We start from the raw sequence: 25,180 nt of genomic DNA on the forward strand, positions 1-25,180 counted from the left end.
GTACTCATCCATAGGCTTAAAAGTAAAATAAAATATATGGCATAATAAAATATAAGGTATTCCTGCTAGTCTGCTTCCCAGGCGGATGACTTTTGCTGTTGCTTTTGAATATATTGTGATGTGGTGTGTGAATTACTTGGGGAAAATCATAATTTTGATCTAGTTTCATTTTGGAAGTTGACCATCATGTTATGTGTTTCCACTGATATCAAGCTGACTTAGAACATTAGTCTTAGATTAAGCTGACTTCCTTGTATTTAGTCAGAATTCTATCATTTAAGTACTAGATTTCATGCAGTTTCATTGCTCTCTCTAGTTTTTCCTAAATCAGTCCTTTTTTTTAAAAAAAATAGGTATTACTCTGAGTAAATGTATAAAAGTTGTAATTCTTAAAGTGCACACTTTAATTATTGTTAGGGATATTATAGTAACTTTTGACATGGGAAAATCAAGGATAATTCAAAGTCCAAATTAAATATCAGTTACACCAATATGCAAAATGAAATGTGGTTAAAAAAACCAAACCAAACCAAACACCCCAAACTGATAAATTGCTGCTGTATAACAACCTAATTAATCCTCAAAAAAATATGCAAAGATATTGGGGGAGAGGGCTTGCCAGTTGGAGCATTTGCTACTGATTCCTCTACAATGGCTTCTTGAAATAGGAAGAACAATGAAAAAACAAGTTAAAAATCAGACGCTAACCATTGTTATGAATCAATTATGCTTATCACGGATAAGATAATGAAAAGACTACAGTACCAAAGATTGGGAAAAGTTATTTTTTTGCTGATAAAGCTAAGTTTTTTGTTTTCCTTTCAAACTATTCCAAAAACAGTGCTAAAATAAATCCACGTGAGGTTGTATGATCTAGAACTCTTTATCACACTGTAAAACTCTTCCAGAGAACCTAGAAGTCTATGCCTATTGAGGGAATGAAGAATTCTGATAAATATATTGATATACTAGGTAACAAGGTTGTTCTAGAATTATAGGAATTACCAAATAGAGATGGAATATTTAACCACTGCTTTGAATGGTAAAATATGAAAGAACGGGGAACATATCCAAAAGATGTGTCCCTAGCCTGGCAAATTATCTGAGTTAAATCTATTTTAAACTTATAGGCAATGATCAAGAAAAAAATACTGCTAGTCAAAGATAAACTTAAAAATTAATGTGATAAAATGGTTGTTTCATAATGAAGAATTAGATGATAGTTGTCAAAATTCTGGAAATTAAACTCAAATAAAATGAAACAAGTTATTGCCGCAAAATGAGGACATATTGCATGTAATGCTTTTTATTTTTAATGCAAAAAGTAGTTTATTTTCTGGGTCAATAAATTTAATTATTTTACTTTTATATTTAATTTGTGCACAGTACAGTGGAATTGATCAGTGAATCAATCAAGAAAACATAAACTAGTCTTAGGTCAAGATGAAAAAACAATGATCCAAATGATGTAGTTTCCTTTCCCCCCTGAATACATCGAACTTTGTTGATCTAGTGGCAACGCTACATCCATTCTGACTTTTCGTGATCAAATTTTCATGCTTATCTTTGCTTTCTGAAAACAAACAGACAAGACAGGAAATAAAATTAGACACCAGTATTGCCAAGAAGTTTAATGGTATCAATCCTTCAATGTTACCAAGTATAACTTTCCTACTTGGAATAGGTTCCCAGGAAGATTCTACATGTCTTTCATGGACAAACTTCTTTTCAGTGTTTCATTAGACTTAACATAAACTACAGGGTAAGTGCTTCTAATGTTCATGGATCTTTGGATCATGTAAAAAAGATGTTTTCACTATCATATGCCTCTGCCCCCAAATCAACCAGATTCTCCTCCAATTTTATACACCATGTTTCTCCATAAGTTTCAGAGAAATGTGACTAGAGTTAACAAATTAGTCAATCTTCCCCTTCGCAAATGACTTTTTAAACATATACTTAAATTAAGGAAGGAAATACTGAAAAGAGGCTGTCTGCACAATATATTTCAAGCTGAAATTTGAAACGTGGTCCAAATTAAATGAACTATGATTTGTAGGAATAGGAAGGAAAATGATGATAGTAAGTAAAATATGATTCCTAATCATGTCTTTTTTTCCTCCTTTCTAATCATATTCCATCTTAGGTTACTGTAATAACTTTATAGGCAATGCAGGCAAAACTCAATTATCAAAGTACTTCAAGTTTAGAAATGCAAACCAAGGACTTTATTTAGTATCTTCTGTTTTTGGTGACATCAAACCATTTTCCAAACTTTATAATTCAATACTTCAATGAATCTGTGGTCATATGGATGTGGGTACTTCCTCCAACTCAATGGAGACTGGTGCAATGGCAGAGATAACAATGAGATAGCAACTTATCTTCATAGCCTCAATCTGTATGACTTATTCATATGTCTCCGTAAATCCCCCATGAAGAATTCTTGCATTGCAATGGAGAGTTTTATGTGTTAAAATGAGCTAAGTATCAATGTAATACTTGGGTTAGCTGTCTCTTATCCATTACTTTTGTTTCCAGGACTTCTCCTGATCATAAATTTCTAGGAAGATTTCTTTTAAGCCATTTGTTTCAGTCAAGTCATCCTTGGTAATTTATTGTAACCTTTCTACGCCCAATGATAAGTCTTTCCATTGCCATTTGGGTTGCCTATAATTTTGATTCTTTAGAGACTATAGTGTTGCAGCCATACAGCAATCTTCAGAAAATACAATTTAGTATTTGACATGATGGGTTTTGTTTTAGAAATTCTAATAGCTTATGATTGTATAAAGCACTAATTTTCCAAATTTAGCTCAGTCTATTGGGCTCCTTGTTTAATCTGGGTCCAGTTCATTTTCTGTTTGCAGAGTCAATCCAAGATATATGCACTGAGACACTAACTCAATGGATTGTCCATCAACTGCATATCATAGTCTGATTAAGAGACATTATTTATCCACTGATTTCTTTTTCCTGTGCTAAAAATTAGACCCAACTCTTTGGGCAGTTGGGCATCCCATTAAGGAAGATGTGTAGTGTTCTTGGGCTTGATATAATCAATATAATGTGTTATCTAAACAAGATCATCTGCAGAATTCCTTATGATGAATCTCTTTTCCATAATCTAAATTTCAATAATGTAATTATAAGTTTGCATACTCCATAACATACATATTATACAAATTATTTGCTTCACCACTAGTGAAACAAACTTGTAAGCTTAATGCTCCCTTCCCTCTGAAGAACAATTTGTCACATTATTTAAATGGATCAAGTGGGCAAGAGGAAAATCTTAACTTTGTTGGTTAAATTCAGCTCATTATCTGACATCTGTTAAGCAACCAACTTTGTAATGCCACTCCTGGTTCTGAATTTAGTTTTCACAGCCCCAGGGAAAGGACAACACTAGTTGGAATTTCCCATTTTTCTCCCCATCCCAATAAAGCTAATCAAATTGTAACATTTACTCTAACTTCAAAGGGAAGTCTGGAGAAAGTTTTGAGAAATGGGTTCCCTTTTCTCAATAGTCTCATCCTTTTTCAGTCTGAAGATTTTGAATACCCTTGCCCCAGACCAGACTCAGCATTCTGTCTGAGCAATTGCCTGAGCTAAACAAAAATCTCACAATTGATATCAGCATAAAGAGAACAGAATGAAATAATAGACCAGTTTAATTGTGTGTGTATCCTTACGTGCATTTTATGAGCAAGTTCTGAAAGCCATAGGTCATAAACAAAGAGTATGCTATATACTTACAATTCCAGAGTCATGTTTCGGCTTTATTTTATACAGAGATTTTTCTTTTTTCTGCCTACACACTTCCTCTGCTTCTTTTACTCTAAAGGGAGAGAACACATTTTGAAACACAAGATGAAGAACAATAAACAATTCCTGCTATAGCAAGTGAGAACTTTATAGCCAGTAAAAGCTTCAGAGAGGGACTTCTAAGCTGTATCCCAAAAGTACAATGTAAAGCTTTACAAAATGGTGCCTATCAAAATAATAAAGACAAACTCCAAAACCTCCTTTTGGAAATAACATGCTGGTAGGAGAGTGACCTCTCCTATTTCAAGCCCAAGCTAGCAAAGAGTAAGCTTAGGCAGATCTTGCCAGGCTGGAAGTGTTTGGAATATAATCAATATTTACTTTTCAACCTGTTTTTCAAACTTCATTCTCTGAAGAATATTATTGGAAGGTATTATCAGGGAGATTCATAGAATGTCTCTCATCTGTGAACTAATGAAGGAGCCTGAAGGAAAATTCACACTTCAGTTCCTTTAAAGATTCCTTTTTCAAATTCATACTTTCAAGAAACAACTTTTTGTTTATGGAAAAGGGAAAAAGAAAGTTATCCCTTAGATTGGGGAACAGAAGAAACTAACTTGCTGTTGAGTGATTAGTGGTTTGAATTTGGCCAAGTCACCCAGTCTAGGCCTTAATTTCCTCATCTATCATACATAAGGATTAAACTAGATAATCTCTAACATTCTGGGCCTTGATACTCTAATGATCTATGAGTCTGTGAGGCTACTTTATGTTTAAAAGATCATCTTTCTTTTTAGAACTGTGCATACTGTGTTCCTGGAAAAATAACAACAACAAAAAAGTCAGGCATTCACATCTTAACCAAATCCTTTTATGAAGCTCTAGAAGGCCAATTTATTCAAGAGAAATGTATAATAAATATACTTCTCAAATCCTGTCTGTGGTAAAGCTCTGATGAAGGAATTCATCTTATATACAGTTGAATGAAACATTTACTTTTTCCAATTCAATGAAACAAATATAGTCCAATATCAGTGGCAAGAAAATTAATGATACAGTATACATTAAAGCATGACAAATGGAAGCAATTCCTTTTGACATAAAAAGACTGCTGGGGTTGATCTTGTTAGTAATTCCAGAAAATGATGACAATTTAGAAGACACTCCATTGTTGTTACTTTTATTACTTTCTACCCAAGCAATAAATTGTCTTTAATCCTCCCTCTAAACATTTGCAGAAGAAAAAAAAAGTTTCTTTATAACAAGCTAATGATTGTAGAGACCACATTTTCCCCTGCAATAGCAACCAGTAAATTTAAGTTGAAGTATTTGGATGAGACAGTGAGAAAAAACTTTTTGTGCATTTAGTGAAAATCCTGTAGATCCCTGTATTAAATTCACTTTTGACTCTTTAAAAACATTTTTTTCTTCTCAAATTATGTTGGCATTTAAAAATATATCTCACTAGTTTTAAAAAAATAATCTGAAAATCCTATTTTTTTACCTTTTTATTTCATTCTCTAAATACATGGCTATTTTTTTCATTTCACTCTAAACTAATAATGAAATTCTTCTGTAGCACAGACAGTTTGAGGTTTTAAAAAAGAGAGTATCAAAGAGATGAGATAAGATGGCAAGAGGCCTCTTCTTTTACATGGGCTGGATTGATTAGAATTGCCAGAACTAAAGGTTTGAATATAGTTTAGTTTGTCTATGCTCCTATACTAGGCAATATTCCATGTGAATTAGCATAGTCAGGAGCCCAGTAAAGCCAACTTTTTGAAACTGTGCCATATAGCTGTCACTTTAGGAACCTGACTCCCAGGTGATGTGTCCCACAGAATACGCAGGTTTTTATAAAATTGTGATGAAAAAAGCTTTATCTATCTGGACTAATTGGATATGGTGGTGGTGGGAAGAGAGGGAGCCAATACGAATGAAGAAAATTATGAGAAAGAAATATTTTTAAAAAAGATAAGAATTTTGATATTTTGAAAAACACTCTAATTCAGACCATCTGCTAATTTAACAATTCTAGGTAAAAATCCTAAGGGGCCTCCTTTGGTAAAAGATGAAAAGATTAAATTTACAAAGAAAAGCATTGATGTTCAGATCAATTAATTGGCATGTATTAAGATGAAAAACAAAAGGAAACTCAGTAAGGTGAAGCATCTTACATTCTAAATATAAACAATCAGATGCTCAACTAATATGCTAAGTCTCTCAAAATAACCTTTTTAATGGACCCCATGCAATCTGATTAATAGTATTAATTTGTTTAGGAGGGGGAGTAAGAACAATCAAAAGTTTACAAAATGGGAGATTTAGATACATGAGTACCATTGAAAGATTAAAGTCAGAAGGTTTATGGAGAGGAGAAAATAAAGCTAATTATTAGCTGTGATTTCTGAGGTTCTTGTACAATGTTCAAATGGAATATAGTTGGAAATGGGTGTCTGCAGCACAAAAGAGAGTTAAGGGATGGAAAGTTACAAAGTTGACACTGTTTAGGTCATACTTGAAGCCCTAGGTGTGAATGATATTGCCACGGGGTAGATTGTAAAGGAAGCACAAAAATATTAAGATGTCAGTGAGTAGAGGAGGAACCACAGTACCTGGCACATGGTGAGTATTGAATAAAAGTTTGTTGGTTGGTTAACTGATTATTTGATTGATTGAGTAAATGATATTGGAGAAGAATGGCATGACAAGACCTAGGAGATTGTGATGCCTTAGAAGCCAAGAGTAGGAAGAGTTGTCCAAAACATGTTGTATACAGAATGGAGCTCAAGAGAGATGTGGACTGGGAAGAAAATGCCTTTGTATTAGTTGATTAAGAGATCATTGGCAGCCTTAGAACACTTTTAGCAGAATGGCCAAAAGCCAGATTCCAAGGGCCCAAGACAAGCATGGTTAAGGATCAAATGGAAGCATTATTTGCAGACAACAATTTCAAGAAGTTTAGCATGAATAGGGAAGAAAAGTTGGGGCAGTAGGGGCAAAGAAAGGCTCTAAAGCAAATTTTCTCAAAATCTGTGATCCTTTTTGAATGCAATCACTTTCTATGAATAAAAAAGAAAAAAGTGTTTTTTTTTAAACTTATTTAAAGCTGGCTCCTATTATTACTCTCATTCCCAGCACTGAAAAGCTCCAATTATTAATTGCCCAATGTTTAATTGGATTGGTTTCCATCCAAAAACAAGTCTTCAAACATCTTATCTGTTTAGTGAAATCAGGCCTGGTTCTCTGAATTGAATTTAACAGCAGAGCGAATGGCTCTAACACATCAAGGCAACATATAATAAGAAGTAAAATTTCTATCGAGATTAAAGAAGCTAAAGGATCAAAGATGTTACATCAAATGTAGGGCTGTAGAAGATAAAGATAGAAATTCAGCATGGCTTTGTGCTAGCAAAAGGAGGTAAAGAGTAAAATAGGGAGCTATAATAATGTAAGACCAGAAAAAGAGATACCATTCTGTTTTACAAAGAGAACCTTCTGCTTAATCAGAAACTTCGGAACCTGAGGTAGAAATAACATAGGAGGCAAAAATGTACATTATAAAGAGAAAACAATAAACAAAAATCCAACCATACAAAAAAGACACCTTTTGCCTCCATGAATGTCCAGGTTTAGATCTTCTACAGGTATAGACCAACCATCACCTCATTTTCCTAGGTAAACATCTGTGAATCTGTGAAAGAGAGCCCACTTCTCCCTCAGAGACAGGATAGGAAGGAAAGGAACCAGAGGCTAAGTACCCTATAAACAATGTCAACCAAATTAATATCTTCCTAAATGGCAAAGCCAAGATCAGATATCTGCACTTTGTGAACTCATTTTTCTATTCAAGTTCACAGTATTTGTTAGAGAAAAAAAGAACAACACTGTACAGGGTTATGGGCATGTACAGACAAAAATATATATACTGTCCCTCCCCTTAAAATGCCTACATTTTATTGAAAGGATATAAATGTATACATAAATGCATAAACAAAGTAGGTAGACATGAAGTAAATAGAAAGTCCTTTTGTTTTGTGGGATTTTGTTGCGGTTGTTTTTTGTAAATGAGGAGAGAGAAGAACATTAACCAGTGGAGGGATGGAGAAATGTGTAATGTACGAAAGTAGCCCCTGAGTTAAGCACTAAATGGAATTAGAGATTCCATGAGATCAAGTTGAGAAAAGACAGTATTATAGATGTGGAGTACAGCCCGCCTCAAAGTGGGAGATCAAATGATACATACAGAGCACTGTATGTGGATCCCAGATCACTAGGAGCTGGTTGGGGGGGGGGGGGTGGGGAGGGCAGCCAGTACAGGTACTGGCTCCAGTGTCAACAGACAGAGAGGTGTGAGCCTCAGTGACAAGGGACAGCAGCAGGTATAGTCAGAGATATTGTCCTGAGCAGCAGCAGATAGTAGAGGGTGGGTAGAAATGTGGACCCCAGCAACAGCAGACAGTAAAGATGATCTCAGAAGTCGTGGCAGAAGAGTATTGCACTGGCAAATGGAAGATAATTGTATACTATTCTTAGTTGTAAGGTAAAACTGATTGACCCACCAGCTGCTCCTCTTGGTTTCTTCTCCTCTAACTTCAGGCTTCCCTCAGAATAAGTCAAAAACCTGTTCATCATGGAGATTTGCTTTAGCTTTGGTACTCAATGTCACCCTGGTACCTGCCACTTGCTTTTCCCCTCTGACTGCAGATTTGGAGAGGAGAGCAAAAATACTCCTTTATGGAGGATTTTGAAATTCCAGTCAACTCTTCATTTCCTACCAGCTGCTATGCTTGCTTTTAACTCCACTAACATCATGTCCTGAAGCTGGGTACTTTTTAACATACTCCTCCTCTGTGCATTGTCTTCCCCCCATCAGACTGTAAGCTCCTTGTGGGTCAAGGACTGTCTCTTTTCTTGTTTGTAGCCCCAATGTTTAGCACAGTGCCCATTAGTTCAGTTCAATACTCAGTGATCCTTGTGTAACTCCAATTATTCCACAGAGGACCAAGAAGAGGCACTGTGGAGAGGGGGCTTGCTTTCTAGAAACAAGGAGGAGATTTAAGTGTCTAAATGGTCCCCAAAGAAGGGCAGCAGTCTATTAGAGGTCTCTTAGGGATGAAGACTTTTGTATTGCCCTTTCCTTCCTATTGCCCCACAATCTGTCTCTGTCTTTCTCGTAACTAAAATGTCTGTCTGTCTGTCTGTCTGTCTGTCTGTATGTCTATCTATCTATCTATCTATCTATCTATCTATCTATCTATCTATCTATCAATATTTTAATGGATAGGAAAAGATATTATGTACAAGTATGTCACTGCTAAGTCAATTTTCTATATACAGTTAGACTGACTTCTTAAGGATCAACATTTTTACAAAGCTAGAGTAATAAAGGTGAGAAAAATATTATAGTGAATATCACACAGTTTTTGATCTTCCATAAATGTTTAATTTAGATTCTTTTCCACTGGCCTACCACATACTACCTGAGCAATTGAATAGAATTATCTTGGCATTTTTACTATAAATGAAAACAGAAGAAAGTTGCATTTAAATGAAAGGATGATTCACAGGTTGTTCTTGGAGAGGCAAGGAAAGGCATGCATAGAATTGGTTTTATAAGTTGCTCCAAATCAGCAAGGAACATATTGCAGAGTTCATTATAAATATGTACAAAAAGACCAACATTTGTTTCAGAGAATGAAAAGGTAAAGAAATTCCACAAAGAACTTGATAAGATCCTTCAAATTATTTCAATATATATTCTGATACTTGGTATCTTCAATGGAAAAAATGGGTACAGGCAGGGATGACAAGAAATGCTTTAGAAAATAGGGATCCAGAACAAGAAATGAGAAAGATCAAATATTTATCAATTACACAGAAGCTCCACACCCATGCTTTAGGAATGTTTTTTTTTTTAAGGAAGCAATGAGAAGGCACTAGATGTAGTGAGCATTAAAAACATTATAAAAATTAAACTGATTATATTTTAATAGTTAAGAAATGACTTACTACAGATGTGGGAGCCATACCCCAACTAACTATCTAGACATAATCATAGCAGTGATCTTTTTGAGCAAGGATTAACTGCTAAGACATAATGAAAATGAAATCCAATGGTAACACCCCCTATTGGCTACTCTATCAATTTATATTCACATAGATTGGTTGATTTCCCAGAAGGCAGGTGCTACCTTGAGGTTCAAAGGGTACCCTTTAGATACTCACTTCAAAAACAGTAACTCATTAGTCCTTACTACGATGTTTCCCCTAAACAGCCAGAGAATAGACACAACTAGTTCACAGTAAAGGCATTCACTAAGATGGTACAATAAGGAGATGAGTTAAAAAATATTCCCTTCATAATACAGTGGGTAGAGAGGGCGTGATTTTTTTTAAGCAATTGGGGTTAAGTAACTTGCTCATTTTTTCTCTCCAATTCCATCATCTAGCTTTCCTAAAGTTCAAGAACAAAGACAAGATCATTGTGGAAATGAGAGTAAAGTCCAAGGTTCTGATGCTGAGTCACTACCAGATCAGAAATGAAGGATATGACTTTTTAAGCTAACAAGTATTACTTTCAACTTAGTTCTGATGGAATGCTTTCATTTCTGAAGCTTATAAAATTCAAAAAATGGGGATTCCTTTCTTGTTTTGGTTGAACTAAATGACTACTGAGTTCTCTTCACTCTCTCAAGTTCCGTGATTCTATGTGGGGGGTTTTTAAATGATGGCAGAGTTTTAAATTTTTTGGCTGTGAGTTTAACTCACTGGTGTATGTAGCATTTTAAGTTCTGATTTTGCTATCCTCAGTACAAGGAAAGCATTTTTGAAAGAAGGAAGAACAATTTTAAAGTGACCAAAAATATAGCTTTAAAATCAAGGCATTTTGACGGTACCAACTGGTGACATCTTATGTGTCAATGAATAAAAAGTGGATGGATTAGATTTACTTAAATAATAAAATGTTTGCCCAGTGCAGCTCATAGCTTTTTGTTTAATTGAAAGGAAACTGGGAACACTATATTAATGGTATAATAGGATTGAAGATGTTAAGAAATATTGCTACTTCTTCAGTAATGTAAAGATGAGATGGCAATGAATAGTTTAGCTTCGTCCAACCCAGTCACTAAGGTCATAGAGAAGTAAAAAGCTACGATGAACTGGATAGAAATTTGATATTGGGAGACTAAATTTTATGTTATAAACACCAAAAAATATCTAACCTTCTCTAAGACTTTCTCTACTTCAGTGGAGGCTATGGGGTAGGGAAATAAGACCTAAAAAGGAAGACCAAAATAATTCAGTTATTTAAAGAACAAGATGAAAAGGGAACTTCAGAATTTTCAACTCTCAGTCATCTCTGCAGGCATTATTCTGAGTGAATGTTTTCCCCTTGGTCAATTTTCCAATATTCATGAGATCTGGCATGCTGCCGATCACCTCTCATCATCCAGCAAGGATGTAATCATGGAAAGAAACTTAGTCTGATATGAACCTAAAAATTATATCATGTGGAAGGTAAAATAGTGTGCATGTATATAAAATACATAGTGTGTAAACATATGAACACAAATATATATATATATTTTTATAAATAGATAAATCAGAAAATATGTGTGTATTTATATACATTTGTTGTTATTCAGTAATTTCTTTCATTTCTGATTCTTCCTGACCCCATTTTGGGCTTTCTTGGCAAAGATATACTAGAATGGTTTGCCATTTTCTTCTCCAGCTCATTTTCAGATAAGGAAACTGAGGCAAACAGAGGTAAGTGACTTGCCCAGGGCATAGTGAATGCCTGAGGCCAGATTTGAACTCAAGGAGAAAAGTCTGTCTGTAGGCTGACATTCCCTAAACATTCATATATACTTATATACATATATACACATGTCAGATTATCTCTCCCATAACATGAATAACTAATAGACTACAAGTTTCTTTAGGGCAAACATTGTTTCATTGTCTAGCATAATAATTGACTATTATACTCTCGAATTAATCAAGATTAAATAGCATACTGTGCAATATGTAAGCAGACTCCATATAATTTTGTCATTTTCAAAATAATTACAGTTTATATATTAAACACAACACCCATTATTTTATATTTCTCCTGAAAATCAAAATGAGCAGCAACAACAAAAAACTATACATATTTAAATTATGCAGTTTTTTAAAAATGTCTTCAGGGTATATAATCTACATTATCTCCTTGAGCTTCATTACTACAGGGATCATTATCATTGCCATTTTACAGGCGAGAAAACAGAGGCTCTGAAAAAATATAACGATTTGCTTGTAATAACTAGTAAAGGACAGATACAAGATTTGAACCAGGTCTTCCCAACTCCAAATCCTGTACTCTAGAAACCCCATGCCATGCTGCCTTCAAGGTCTTTAAAGGAATTAGGAATTATTGGATTTAGGGGAAAAAATTTTGATTCCATAGGGAGTTTATGTGAGATACATAGATAGTGATGACATAGAATAATATTCTACCATGTCCGAAACTTTAGAAGAGATAACTGGTCAAATCAGTTGTTCCACATCTGTGAAGATAATGCAAGTTTGTCATTTGAACTTCAATACTTTATCTCATCTATTTTGATATCTCTCAAACATATCACACACTTCTTCCCTGACTTCTTGAGAAGAGGTACTGAACATCATTTAATGAGTCCTTGATGGCTTATCTTTATGAACTTCCCCTAATATTCTCTGATTCCTTCAGTAGCTACTTAAACTTTAGCCTGCTTGTCTAGTATTAATCCTGAACTCCATCTGCTTTGGTAGTTTTATACCTGCTTTTACATTTTCCTGTTTCATACAATGATTGCAGCTCTCACTTCTTATGGCTTATTGACTTTTTAAATACCATTCTTTTATTCCATTTCCTACTATCATGCTCTACTCTCTCTTCCCCATTTTATTCTTGTGTACACTTTAAATCTATGCCAGTCTGGAAGACATATCACTGCAATAACCAAGCCGGCTTGAAATATATGTCAAATAAGAGTTAAGGCCATTATAACATGAATATTAGGTCTTTAATAAATGTTTGCTGAATTGAATTAGGGGATAACTCTGCCCTGTAGAATAAAGCACATGAGTGTCAGCTTTCTCAAGAATTTTTTCTTTACTTCTAGAAGTGTCCTAATGTCAATCTGCCTGGCAGATAAAGGGGAATTACTGTAAATGTAATTATCATGGTGAGACTTCCAGCATACTTACACAGCAGTGGCATCCATAAGGAGAAAACTACACAGATATGAATTTAAAATCTTGAAATTCAAGCTTATCAAGGAAACATGACACCACTACTGGGTCATGGAAGACTTTTATGATACAACAGAAAACTTTCTGACCAACTAGTAATGCTGAGATGCTACCTAGTAGGAAGCAAACCATACAGTTAATCAGTCACTAAGGTGACCTGATATGCTATCATGCAGACAAGAGATTATCAGGAAAGAACCACAAGGTCTTTAACTGTTAAGATTTAATCATAAACCTGGTTTAAAAAAAATCATACACAAACATCCTCTCCCCTAGTTTTAAAAAACTCAAGAGACTGTAAACTATTTTCAATATACTTTTGGGGGTACCTTTCTTCCCCCATGAAAATACTCTCAAGTAGAAATAGCTTTACCTAATCTGGGGGATTGATAGTATAAGAAAGTAAAGTTATCAAGCAGAGAACATTTCTCTATGAGATGGTCAGTGTTTTTAAAAGAATAATCGAATAGAATAAAAATCAGCATCACCAGAGTGTTGGCTCAAACTAGTTAATTTGGATGTTTGGTACTTTTTCTTTGATATCTTACAGAGCAAAACGAAGATTCTCAAATTCCATTCTTAGTAACATTTGCAGTAAGGGTTAATCTAAACAAAGGGAACACTTTCTTGTTTCTGTCCTAATAAAGTTGTGGGTTTTTTTCCCTCTGCACTTTCCCTCCCTACCTTCAAAATCATTTATTGTCAGGCAAACATACACAAAATGTTCAGCATGATTAACTTTAAGGACAGTTTGCAAGATGAATAAGGGAGATACACTTTGGCACAGATACAGGAAAAAGAAACCAGACATCTCTGCAGCCGGGAGGCAGAATAATTTTTATCTACCTTCTATACCAAATGCCAAGCTGGCCACAGCCTTATCAAAATAGTAGATATGCTCCCTCATCATTCAATTTGATTAGAATGACCAATTTTTAACCACTAAACATTTAATAAATTTTTTCTAAATACATATCCATAGTAGACAAAGGCATTTCCTAGTGATTCCTTTTGTGATTGGTAGAAAGACCTTAACACATCATTGAAGTTCACCAGCCTAGGATCAATTTAAACTATGCAGAGCTGAAATGGCCATATGCATTAGGTACAGGTATAGCAGCAGGGATTCTAACAGTCTCTACTACAATAAGCTAAGAGTAGACACTATTATCATTACCAGCTAACAAGGTACTTTTGTGAAAGCTTATACTATCCTGTCTATGAATTTGAAATTCTGAAACTGAAAAATGGAAGGGGGGGATGGGGCACAAGGGAAGTGAGGTCAGGGCAGCATATTTGAGTTTTTAAATTTATTTTTTTATTTTGCTTTTTAAATTTTTATTTTTTTCATGCTTGAGTTGTATAACTGTTTTTTTTTTCATTAGCTAAAAAGATAGTGTTGGAGACTTGTAGGATGAAAAAAGAGTCCCTGGAAGTTGACTCGTAGTCTGAAACATAATGCAACCAATGTCCTTCCCTGCCTTCCCTGCCTCCCCTTCCCTTAAATATAGGGAATTAGAAGTATTTTTTTCTAACATTTATTACTCCTGCTAAAATTCTTTGAATTGTAGCTGAATTTCCAAGTCTAATCACTGAAGGGCCATTTGAACAAGAAACACATATTATCACCTCAAATGATTACAGACAGAAATTTAAATTTAATAAAGTAAGCTCTAGGTGGCATAGTGGATAAAGTGATGATGGACCTGAAGTCAAGAAGATTCATCTCTGTGAGTTCAAATCCAGCCTTAGACCCTTGATAGCTATGTGATCCTGGGAAAGTCACTTAACCCTGTATGCCTCAGTCTCTTCATCTGTAAAATGAACTAGAGAAGGAAATGGCAAACTACTCCAGTATCATTGTTCAGAAAACTGCAAATGTGTTCACAAAGAGGAAAAAATGACTGGACTGAGCTGAACTTAATGCTCTGGAGACACAGGAAAAACCCTCAAGTTTCTGTGTGTGCTCTATGAACCCTGAAGTGAGGAACAAGTTATGATTCAGTAAATTATGGCAAAAATTTTTTTTAAATGCTTTATTAACTTCTAATTTACATCATTCGTTTCCGCCAGATTTTGTTACAAATTTTCTCCCCGTTTTTCCCCCACACATCCCCCCAAAACAGCAGTCCCACAGGATATCCCCACCTCCAATCTGCTCTCTCCCATATTTTCTCCCATACCCATTTCGACTTTTCCAGTGGATCTCTATGCCTCAGTGCCTGTACATCCCATTTCTTAATTACATGTAAGACGGTATTAATAATAGTATATATATATATATGTATGTATGTATACACACACACACACATATATATGTGAATATTTGATTTTAAAACTTTCAATCCCAGATTCATTCCCTTCCCCCCCTGCCACCCACCCCCACTGGGGAGACAAGCAGTTCAGTATAGGTTGTACATGTGCGGCTAATGCAAAACAATAACATAGTAGATATGTTGTAAAAGACTGACTATATTTCCCTCCCACCCATTCTATTCTCTACTTTGATCCTGTCCCTTTTCAAAACTGGGTGCTTCCAACTTCCCTCCCCGCCAGCCTGCTCTCCCTTCCATCATCCCCCCTCTCATCCCCTTCCCCCCCCACTCTCCTGGAGGGTGAGATCCCCTATTTAGTGTGTATTTCCCTCCCTCCTCAAGCCAGATTCAACAGGAATAAGGTTGACCCATTCCCTTCTGCCCTCCTATTCTTCCCCTCCATTGTAACCATTTTCCCCTGACTCTTCTGTATGAGATAGTTTGCCCCAATCTGTCTCTCCCCATATCCTCTCATTATATTTCTCTCACTTCTCAATTTCACCTTTTAAGTATCATCCCTTCCTGTTAAATTGGTCCCGTGCCCTCTATCTATATATACCTGTAAACGTATATACACACATTCACATATGTATTCAAATGCCCACATACCCTCATATAAAGACATATATATATATATATATATATATATACTTCTAATCCCTTCAACTACTGAGAAAAGTTTCATAAGTTACAATTATTGTTTTTCCATGTAGGGATGTTAATAGTTCAACTTTGATAAGTTCCTTATGATTTCTTCCCTGAAAGTCCTGTATTCCACTGAATGACCATATTTTCCCCTGAAACATGATACTCAGTTTTGCTGGGTAGGTGACTCTTGGTCTTAATCCCAGCTCCCTTGACCTCCGGAATATCACATTCCAAGCCCTTCGATCCCTCAGTGTAGAAGCTGCCAGATCCTGGGTTATCCTGATTGTGTTTCGACAATATTCAAATTGTTTCTTCCTGGCTGCTTGTGATATTCTCTCCTTAATCTGGGAATTCCGGAACCTGGCCATAATATTCCTAGGAGTTTTCTTTTTGGGATCTTTTTCAGGAAGTGATCGGTGGATTCTTTCAACCTCTATTTTGCCCTCTTGTTATAAAACATCAGGTCAGTTTTCTTTGAGAACTTCCTGGAGGATGCTTTCTAGGTTCTTACTTTGGTCAAGGCTTTCAGGTAGTCCAATAATTTTTAAATTATCTCTCCTGGATCTATTTTCCAGGTCAGTGGTTTTTCCCATGAGATATTTCACATTGCCTTCTATTCTTTCATTTGTTTGGATCTGTTTGACAGCATCTTGATTCCTCATAAAGGCATGCTTCCATTTGCTCCAATCTAATTCTGAAGCAATGATTCTCCTCAGTGAGCTTTTGAGATTCTTTTTCCATCTGGCAAATTCGACTTTTTAAGGCATTCTTCTCCTCATTGCCTTTTTGAGCCTCCTTTGCCATTTGAGTCAGTCTGTTTTTTAAGGTATTATTTTCTTCAGTCAGGCTGTTGACTCTCATTTCATAATTTTCTTGCATTGTTCTCATTTCTTTTCCCAGTTTTTCCTCCACTTCTCTTATCTGCTTCTTAAGATCCTCTATGGCCTGTAACCAGCTTGTATTTTCCTTTGAAGCTTTTGGTGCAGGAGTACTGACTTCACTGTTTTCCTCCTGTTCCATGCCTTGATGCTTCTTATCCCCAAAATAGGAGTGTAATGTTGGAATCTTCTGTCTGCTTTGTTTCCTTTGCCTGCTCATTTTGCCACTCAATTATTTGACTTTTGGGCTTTTTGCCACAGTAGGACTCTGCCACCAGACAGGGGAGTTTTCGTCCCAAACGCTGGGGTTTTCTCAGCTGCTGGAGGTATTAGATGGGTGCCTTCTCTGAGGTCTCCACACGCTCTAGCAAGCTGGACACACACCCCAGGACCTCCACCCTAGACTGCAATCCAGATCCAAGCAGGTTAAAGCAAGAGCGATTAGCCCTCAGACTGGTGCTTGGTCCCCCTACACTCTGCAGGCCAGGAGCTGAAGCCGCCACTTGGCGCTGGCTGGCTGTGCTGGCGTCTCAGTGGTTTCTCGCCCCGGGGGTAAAAGCCACGCACTCCCACTTACTGGTCCCAAAGTCCAGACTGCACTGGCCTCTCACCTTGTCCTTCGCATCTATGTATTGATAAATCTGGAAATGGCCACAGCTGTTGCTGATCTGGAGTCCCTCTGGCTGGTGCCTGGTCAGGCCCGCCCTGGGGCTAAAGCCTCCACGTGGTGCTGGGCTTGGCTCCCAGAGCGCTGTGCTGGCCGATTCCTGCCGGCCTGCTGGGCTGTCCTCAGCTGGAGTTTAGCTTCTCTAATGTCATTTTGTGGGTTCTGCAGCTCCCAAGTTTGTTTAGATTCCTCTTTTTACATGGATTGGGGAGGGTGGAAGCCGGAGCTGCGGGAAGGTCTTGCTTCTACTCCGCCATCCTGGCTCCACCCCCCCAAATTTTTATATGGTTAGAAAAGGCATTATGGCATACCTGATCCCTTAAAAAAATGATTCCCACACTAGATCACTGTGGCCAAATTTTATAAAACACTTCCTTTGTATTGGCAACAAATCTTAATTCAAAGACCAGGATAAATGAATTGAAAAACATTTTTATGCTCTCTGTTTTAATATATTTCATTATTTCTTACCTGGCTGCTCTCCTAAATGGTCTCCAGAGACTTATTTTCCTACAAGATCACATCATCTCTGAAACACACACACTTCCTTGGTACCGCTTTTCCTTAGGGGCCCTCTTTCCCCTCTGATGGAAATGTCACAAAAAATCCTTTTGTGCATTTTCTATCATCCCTATTAGACCATAAGCTGCTTGATAACAGAGAATGTGTCTTTTTTCATTTTTAAAACTCTTAGCATCTAGTAAGCAGTTGATGTCATAAAGTGATGATGAACCTGAAGTCGAGAAGACTCATCTCTGTGAGTTCAAATCCAGCATTGATAAAAGAATTTGTCAATTCTTTGAATTGAACTACATCAATAGAAATGTATTGTCCATATCAAGAGCAATAACAATTTTATTGCATATTGTGCTGCACAGACAGTACCTGCAACAATATACACAGTTTGTGCTGCTATATTTTCAGACAGACAAGGACTATTTTTTTTTTTTTTGCTTTTTGGAGGGCAATTGGGGTTAAGTGACTTGCCCAAGGTCACATGGCTAGTTTTTGTGTTAAGTGTCTGATGCCGGATTTGAACTTAAGTCCTCCTGACTCCAGAGCCAGTGCTCTACTCACTGCACCACCTAGCCACCCCTTAGACATTGGTTATTTTGAGACAACAATGGAATGGGTTACCTTGAGAGGTAGTGAGGTACCTAACACTGGAAAGATTCAAGCAGATAGCAAATGAATTTCTCTCTCACATGCTGGAAAAATGCTGAAGTTATTTGCTACATTGAGGGGGAGTCTAAATGAAACGACTAATGTACTTACTAAATTTCAAATAGTATAGGCTCTATTAAAAATGAAAAAAAATCTTAACACTAATGTCTTCTGAAAAAGGGAGAGGATAATACAGTTCTCCAGCTAAGGATTTAAATGAACGATATGGCACCAGGACCAGTTGTTAGATTTTAGTATTTTGATTTAGATGGCTAACTTACATCAATGATTAAGTTAAACAGGTCATGTCTTCCTTCTATTAGAATGCATGCAGCTTGAGGGCAGGAACTGTTTTCTTTTTCCATTACTTTTTTTCTCCTAATGCCTAACAAGTGCTTATTCATAGGAGGTTCTTAAAATGCATTTGAGGACTGATTCCTTATAAATATATGTTGGAATTATTTAGCCTTGGATCATGACTGATATTTTCTTCATATGAGAATTGGAAAAACAAATTTATTTATTTAGCTTTTTTTTTCTTTTGAGGAAGGAGGGCAGGGCAATTGGGGTTAAGTGACTTGCCCAAGGTCACACGGCTATTAAGTGTTAAGTGTCTAAGGCCGGATTTGAACTCAGGTCCTCCTAACTCTAGGGCTGGTGCTCTATTCACTGCGTCACCTTGCCACCCCTAGAATTGAATTTATGACCATAATAGACACATTGCTTTAAAAAAATAATCCCATTAGGAAACTTACAGGAACTGAGACTGATTTAAGCACAACCAGTAAAATGATACACATCATATGTACAACAATGGAAGTGGAAGGAACAGAACAAATGAAATGGAAGGCTTTATGATTATAATTTCCAAGCTTGTCCCTAAAAACAACATGAGAACCCTCATCTCTTCTTTGCAGAGGTGGTAAACTGTGTGTGGGATAAGATCAATGTATGAGTTTCACTGAACTGCTTACTCCCCCACCGCTTTCATTTTTCTGTTTTATAGATTCAAGGCATAGTTCACTGGGCAAGAGAAGGAGGAGGGGACATATCCATAAATGAGGATGATGTGAAAAACAAAAGATATCAGTAATTCAGAGAAAATGTTATAATCACCATCCTCCTTATTTTTATTTTTCAAATTAATTTTAGTATCAGTAGATTTTTTTTTTCCTAAAGAGCTCATATTTATTCACAGTCTGGATCAAATCCTCATAAGAGTGGTGGACACTGAATATACCTTAGATCTGATCCAAGTAGTAAAACTAAATTCATAGGTTCTTCAATTACACAAGAACATAGATGCTCTGTCCTTAAAATTGTTCACTGGCCACACAAGATGGCCAAAATAATTATAAAATCATATTTGACAACAAAATTCATTTTTTATTGTGGGAGAATAGTTTTGTTTGCTACATTTGACATTTTGCAGGCAAACATATTTTTACAATTACCACCTGCATTGAAATCTTTTCAGGAACTCAGTGTTTCTTGGCATACACTCTAGTAAAGGTTTTGGTTATTGCTATTAAAATATAAAGTTAAGATCTGTTGGTGCTTATATTGTGGTTTTTGTTTAAATACTGTTCTAGTATGGGTACCATTTCTAGATAACATAGTTTCTTTTCTTTGGAGATAATCTAGTTTGGTATGTTCAAGGACTGATACAGCAGTGGGTTTGAAAGGGCTTTGTCAAATTCCCTTATCCATGAAGTTTATAAAGAATCATAACTATGCCATGTATATGTAATGATCTAGAAGGATCCAGTTTCTTATAGAGGTAGGGAAATAGCTTAAATGGACACTGAAGGTTTACCCCTGTAGTACTATGGTTTTAACATGCATTTTTCACCAAAAAAATCATGTTCATTCTTTTCATTCATCCTTAATTAAAAAACAAGGGTAAAGTCACAGAATCTCAAAGCAAAGAAGAAATGTAGAAATAAACTAGTCCATTACCCTTTGGAAGGGAAAGATCCTCTACACTATCACTGATAAGCGGTAAGAAGTTGCCTCAACCCTATTTCTACTTCTAATGATACAAACTGATTTGGAAAAGCAGACATAACACTGGGGCATATTTTATTGCTCTGAAATTTAAAACACAGATGGAATGCCTTTATACAAGATTTAGATGACAACTGTAGTTTGGTATCTGTCACAGTTATATTTCACTTGTCTCTTACAATGTAGCAGCTTTTAACTGTAAACATGCAGTTACAGGAAAGAGAGTAAAACCATAATCAGAGTATTATCTGAACTAGACAATAAGCTCTTTGGGGCCAGGGAACATACCATCAACTCTTTTTTTGTGATTCCACTAATTTCTAACATGGAACACAAGAGTAGCTTCTAAATAGAAAGGGATTATCCTGCTCTCTATATTGCTGTCCTCCTATAGAGACAGGGATAAATACTAAAGCAACAATATGAAAAATATGTTGGTGGTGGGAAATCCCCCAACCCCCAAAGAATAAAAATAATGGAATGATCTACCTGGTCCAATACAGCCATACTATGTAGCCCCATCACACTAGACTCACCCATTCTGAGATAAATAATGCAGGAAAGAGTAACATATAAAAGTAGGATGAGTATTTTGGAGAAGTTTTCACTAAAATAGAAATATTGAAATAGAAAGGTTTTTCCCCAAATAATTAACAGGCCTATTTTTCCTTTGTTCTCCCTTTCCTCAAGTACTAATTCAAGTCAATTAAGTATCATTTATGGAAGCAGTTATTCATGATATTCTGGTTTATTTTATACTGTAATCCTTGAAGTAACAAAGAGGGAAAGGAAGAGTCTAGTAGTAAGATAGCTCTAGAGATGAAGGGTCACTATTTATTGGTCAGGTGGGGAGTGGAGGAGATGTTTGTTATTACTTATCACTCGCCAAATACTTATCATATTTTTAAAATCTGGAATCAAGCCAGCAATGCCAACGCGAATGGCTTAAGTTTGAACCAACAATCTGAAATGAATGAGGTATAGGCAGAGATGAAGTGATGGTGAAGAAATAGTATCTATCTTATATTAGATCCATGATGTTACTCTTATCAATGTCTTATTAAATGCTACAAGCCAGGGCCTCCTAGAGTCAGGATTTGGATAGGAGGAAAACACAGGTTTGAACAGAAGGAGGAATAAAGGATAAAGGGAGATCCTGAGCTTGAAGGAGTACACAGTTCAGTGGAGAGGGTTCATTTTGGCCCAGATAGATTGCCTCATCTTGGGGCTATGTGGCCTTTAGAAAGATGGGAACATTAATGCCAATTTAAGGCAACAGAACAGAAAAGCTAACTTCAAAAAAAAAAAAGCATTAAGCCATTTGTGTCCATGGGTCACAACATTTACTTCAGGTAAAAATTAAGACAAAAACACCAACCAAGAGAAAACACAGGCTTAATAATGAGAAGTAGTTCCCAAGGTCAAATATGTTGTCAAGGTCAATGCACAAAAACCAATCCTTAAAATAGAACTCATTGGCTAAAGTTTTCCTTATCCAGATAGTCCCAGGGGAAAAAAAACAGGTTTCTAGGATGCCAGGAGTATAGTGAGGGAGGTTACTAAGTTTCTTACAGATGGAGGCTGAGGAAGACTTCTTTAAAAAGAAGTCCAAGTTAAGGGGGAGGCTCTTGCACTCAGAGCTAAAGATTAAGGAAATAGATTCTACAAGAGCTTAGAAACTCACTTCTTTTCCAAATAAGGAATGGACTGGCTAACTATAAGGGAAAATGTTTAATAGAAGCAGGAGGTCAATCAGGGGAGATATATGGAACTCATTAGAAACAAGACTTATTATCCTCTAAGGTTGCATGGAGAACCATGATTGGAAAAAAAAGAATATTTAAAATATATATACACATATACATAAATTCTCTCTCTCATAATATAAATATATACATATACATATGTGTGTGTATAAGGCAGGGAGATAACCTAAATGACAGTGAATTCTGCTAAACCCTAATTAGTTCAAGGTATGTGTGATGAGGAATCCTCTCTTCCAAAGCCCTAAGAGGTTGACTGATTTCTATTTGAAGACTTTCAGTGACAAGTAATTCACATCTACCTCTCTTTAATTTTCAATTAACTAAGAGTTGAGCAGCATAGGTTCAAGTCTTGGTTCTGTGAACTAGATGTGTGGCTTTGGGCAAATTCCTTAATTACTTTATTTTCTTTTTTTTTTTTTAAGCAATTGGGGTTAAGTAACTTGCTCAAGGTTTCAGGCCCAGTTACTTCTGGGTGTGGTGCTAAGTATCTGAGCCCAGATTCGATCCCAATTCTCCAGACTCTGGGGCTGGTGCTCTTACTCACTGCACCACCTGGCTGTCCCTCCTTCATTTTCTTGAGTCATGATTTCTTCACCTGCATAAAGAGTAATTTGGACTCTGAGGTTCTTTCCTGCTCAAATAGTTTATAAACCTGCTTGAAAAAAGCTATCATGTCCCTTCCTATGTCCTTTTATTTTCCGGGATAAATATCCTGTGTTATTTCAGCCAATGAATGCTTTTAGAGTCTCCTTAATGTTCTGGTTTTCTTTTTAAAAGCGTAGTGGGCAGCTAGGTGGCACAGCAGATAGCGTGTCATGTCTGGAGTCAGGAAGATTCCTCTTCCTGAGTTAAAATCCATCCTGAGACACTTACTAGCTGTGTGACCCTGGACAAGTCACTTAACCCTGTTTGCCTCAGTTTCCTCGTCTGAAAAATGACCTGGAGAAGGAAATGGCAAACCACTCCAGTATCTTTGCCAAGAAAATCCCAAATGGCTCACAAAGAATCAGACCTGACTGAAACAACTGAAAAAAGTGAGGTAACTAGAAACAGATACATATTCTACATGTGATTTGTTTCTCCAAGGCAAAGTGTAGAGCATTGGTTATCTCCCTAATCCTGGGCCTATCAGGGCAGCCATAAATAACATTATGTCCATGTTATGGCTGTTGCCTTATTTTCAACTTAAAACTTCAATTCCAAGGTCTTTTTTCACATCAAGAAGTTAGCAACCCCCACTCCACTTCTACTGCCTCTTATTCATTCCTCTTTACTAACCGTCAAGAATCTGGGATTAGGTAGTTGACCCTTGCAACCAAAGAGTTACATTTATTTAATTCTACCAAATTTTAGCTGATGAAATATGATGTCTTTTTAGAGAGATATAGTGGGTAGAAAGATAGCCTTGGATTAGGAAGATCTGGGTTCAAGTCCCATTTCTGACAGATGCTGAATAGGTCATTTAACCTCATACTGTACTAGAGCAAGTGCTGACAGGCATCACTAGAGTTTCTTAATACAATTAAAGCAGAGGGTAGGGGAGAGGTGGGGGAAGATTTGGCTTATTGCCCTAGCCCAGAAGGTCTCAAAATTTTTGAGCTCAGGACCACTTTACACTCTCAAAAATTATTAAAGACTCTCCTTCAAAGAACTTTTGTTTGTTCAGGTTACATCCAGGAATGTGATGGTGCAGTGGATACAGTGCTGGGCCTGGAGTCAGGAAAGACATCTTCCTAAATTCAAATCTAGACTGAGACTCTTACTAGCTGTGTGACCCTGGGCAAGTCACTTAACCCTGTTTGGCTCAGTTTCCTCATCTGTAAAATGAGCTGGAAAGGGAAATGGCAAACCACCCTAGTATCTTTGCCAAGAAAACCCCAAATAGGGTCATGATTGGAATGAAAGAATGGCAACAAACTAGAAGTGTGCTGACAAATGTTTAACAGTCTCTCTGAGAAAAACAAAACAAAACAAAAAACTATATACACAACACACTTTTAAATGTAATCGGCATTATTAACATTTTCTCCATCACTTACTTAAGTTTAGACTGGAGGTTCCCAAACTTATTTGGCCCATCTCCTTTACAAAAAAAAAAAAAAAATTACTCAGCACCTCCCTGAAGAATTACTTTCTTTAACCCTTTGAAGTTTTAAAAAATTTGTGTCAAGGGGCAGCCAGGTGGCTCAGCAAGTAAGAGCACTGGCTCCAGAGTCAGGATGACCTAGGGATCAAATCCGGGCTCAGATACTTAGCACCACACCTAGAAATAACTGGCCGTGTAACCTTGAGCAAGTTACTTAAACCTGATTGCTTTAAAAAAACAATTGTGTCATTTAAAAAATTATGAAATGCCTATAGTTTAAATGCTGCATATTAAATTCAATAATTTATTGTAAATTTGTAGCTTTTTCCATATTATTGAAATTTTGATGACACAATACTGCACTATGTAATAATATTGTAAACAAATCATTATATGTGCATATTTCTGCCAATGCATGCTGGACTTCCCAATAATATGTGACAAGCTTCCCTGTCAATACTTGCTTGTTAAGACCTGCCAGCAGATTTGACCACCGATAGGTTAAAACTTGCAATTTGTGTGTTAATTTGGAAAATAATGCAATCACTATGACTTTAACTCTGTTACACAACAGATGAAACATCTATGAATGGTTTTCC

The 25,180-nt window shown here is 36.3% G+C and overlaps 1 protein-coding gene across 1 annotated transcript in view; it reads right to left on the minus strand.

Annotated features, from left to right (window-relative positions):
• Positions 1 to 405: 405 nt before the first annotated feature.
• The window catches only part of FMN2 (formin 2), a 494,077-nt gene continuing 469,302 nt past the window's right edge, over positions 406 to 25,180 (minus strand). The window contains 2 exon segments of the mRNA XM_069064483.1: positions 406 to 1,573; positions 3,760 to 3,841. Of these exon segments, the coding sequence (XP_068920584.1) occupies positions 1,547 to 1,573; positions 3,760 to 3,841 (109 nt within the window). The 3' untranslated portion in view covers positions 406 to 1,546.

This window comes from Petaurus breviceps, unplaced genomic scaffold, assembly GCF_028583685.1.
Source record: "Petaurus breviceps papuanus isolate PSGF00001 unplaced genomic scaffold, PetGlider_PUasm1.0 90633, whole genome shotgun sequence".
Lineage (NCBI taxonomy): Eukaryota > Metazoa > Chordata > Mammalia > Diprotodontia > Petauridae > Petaurus > Petaurus breviceps.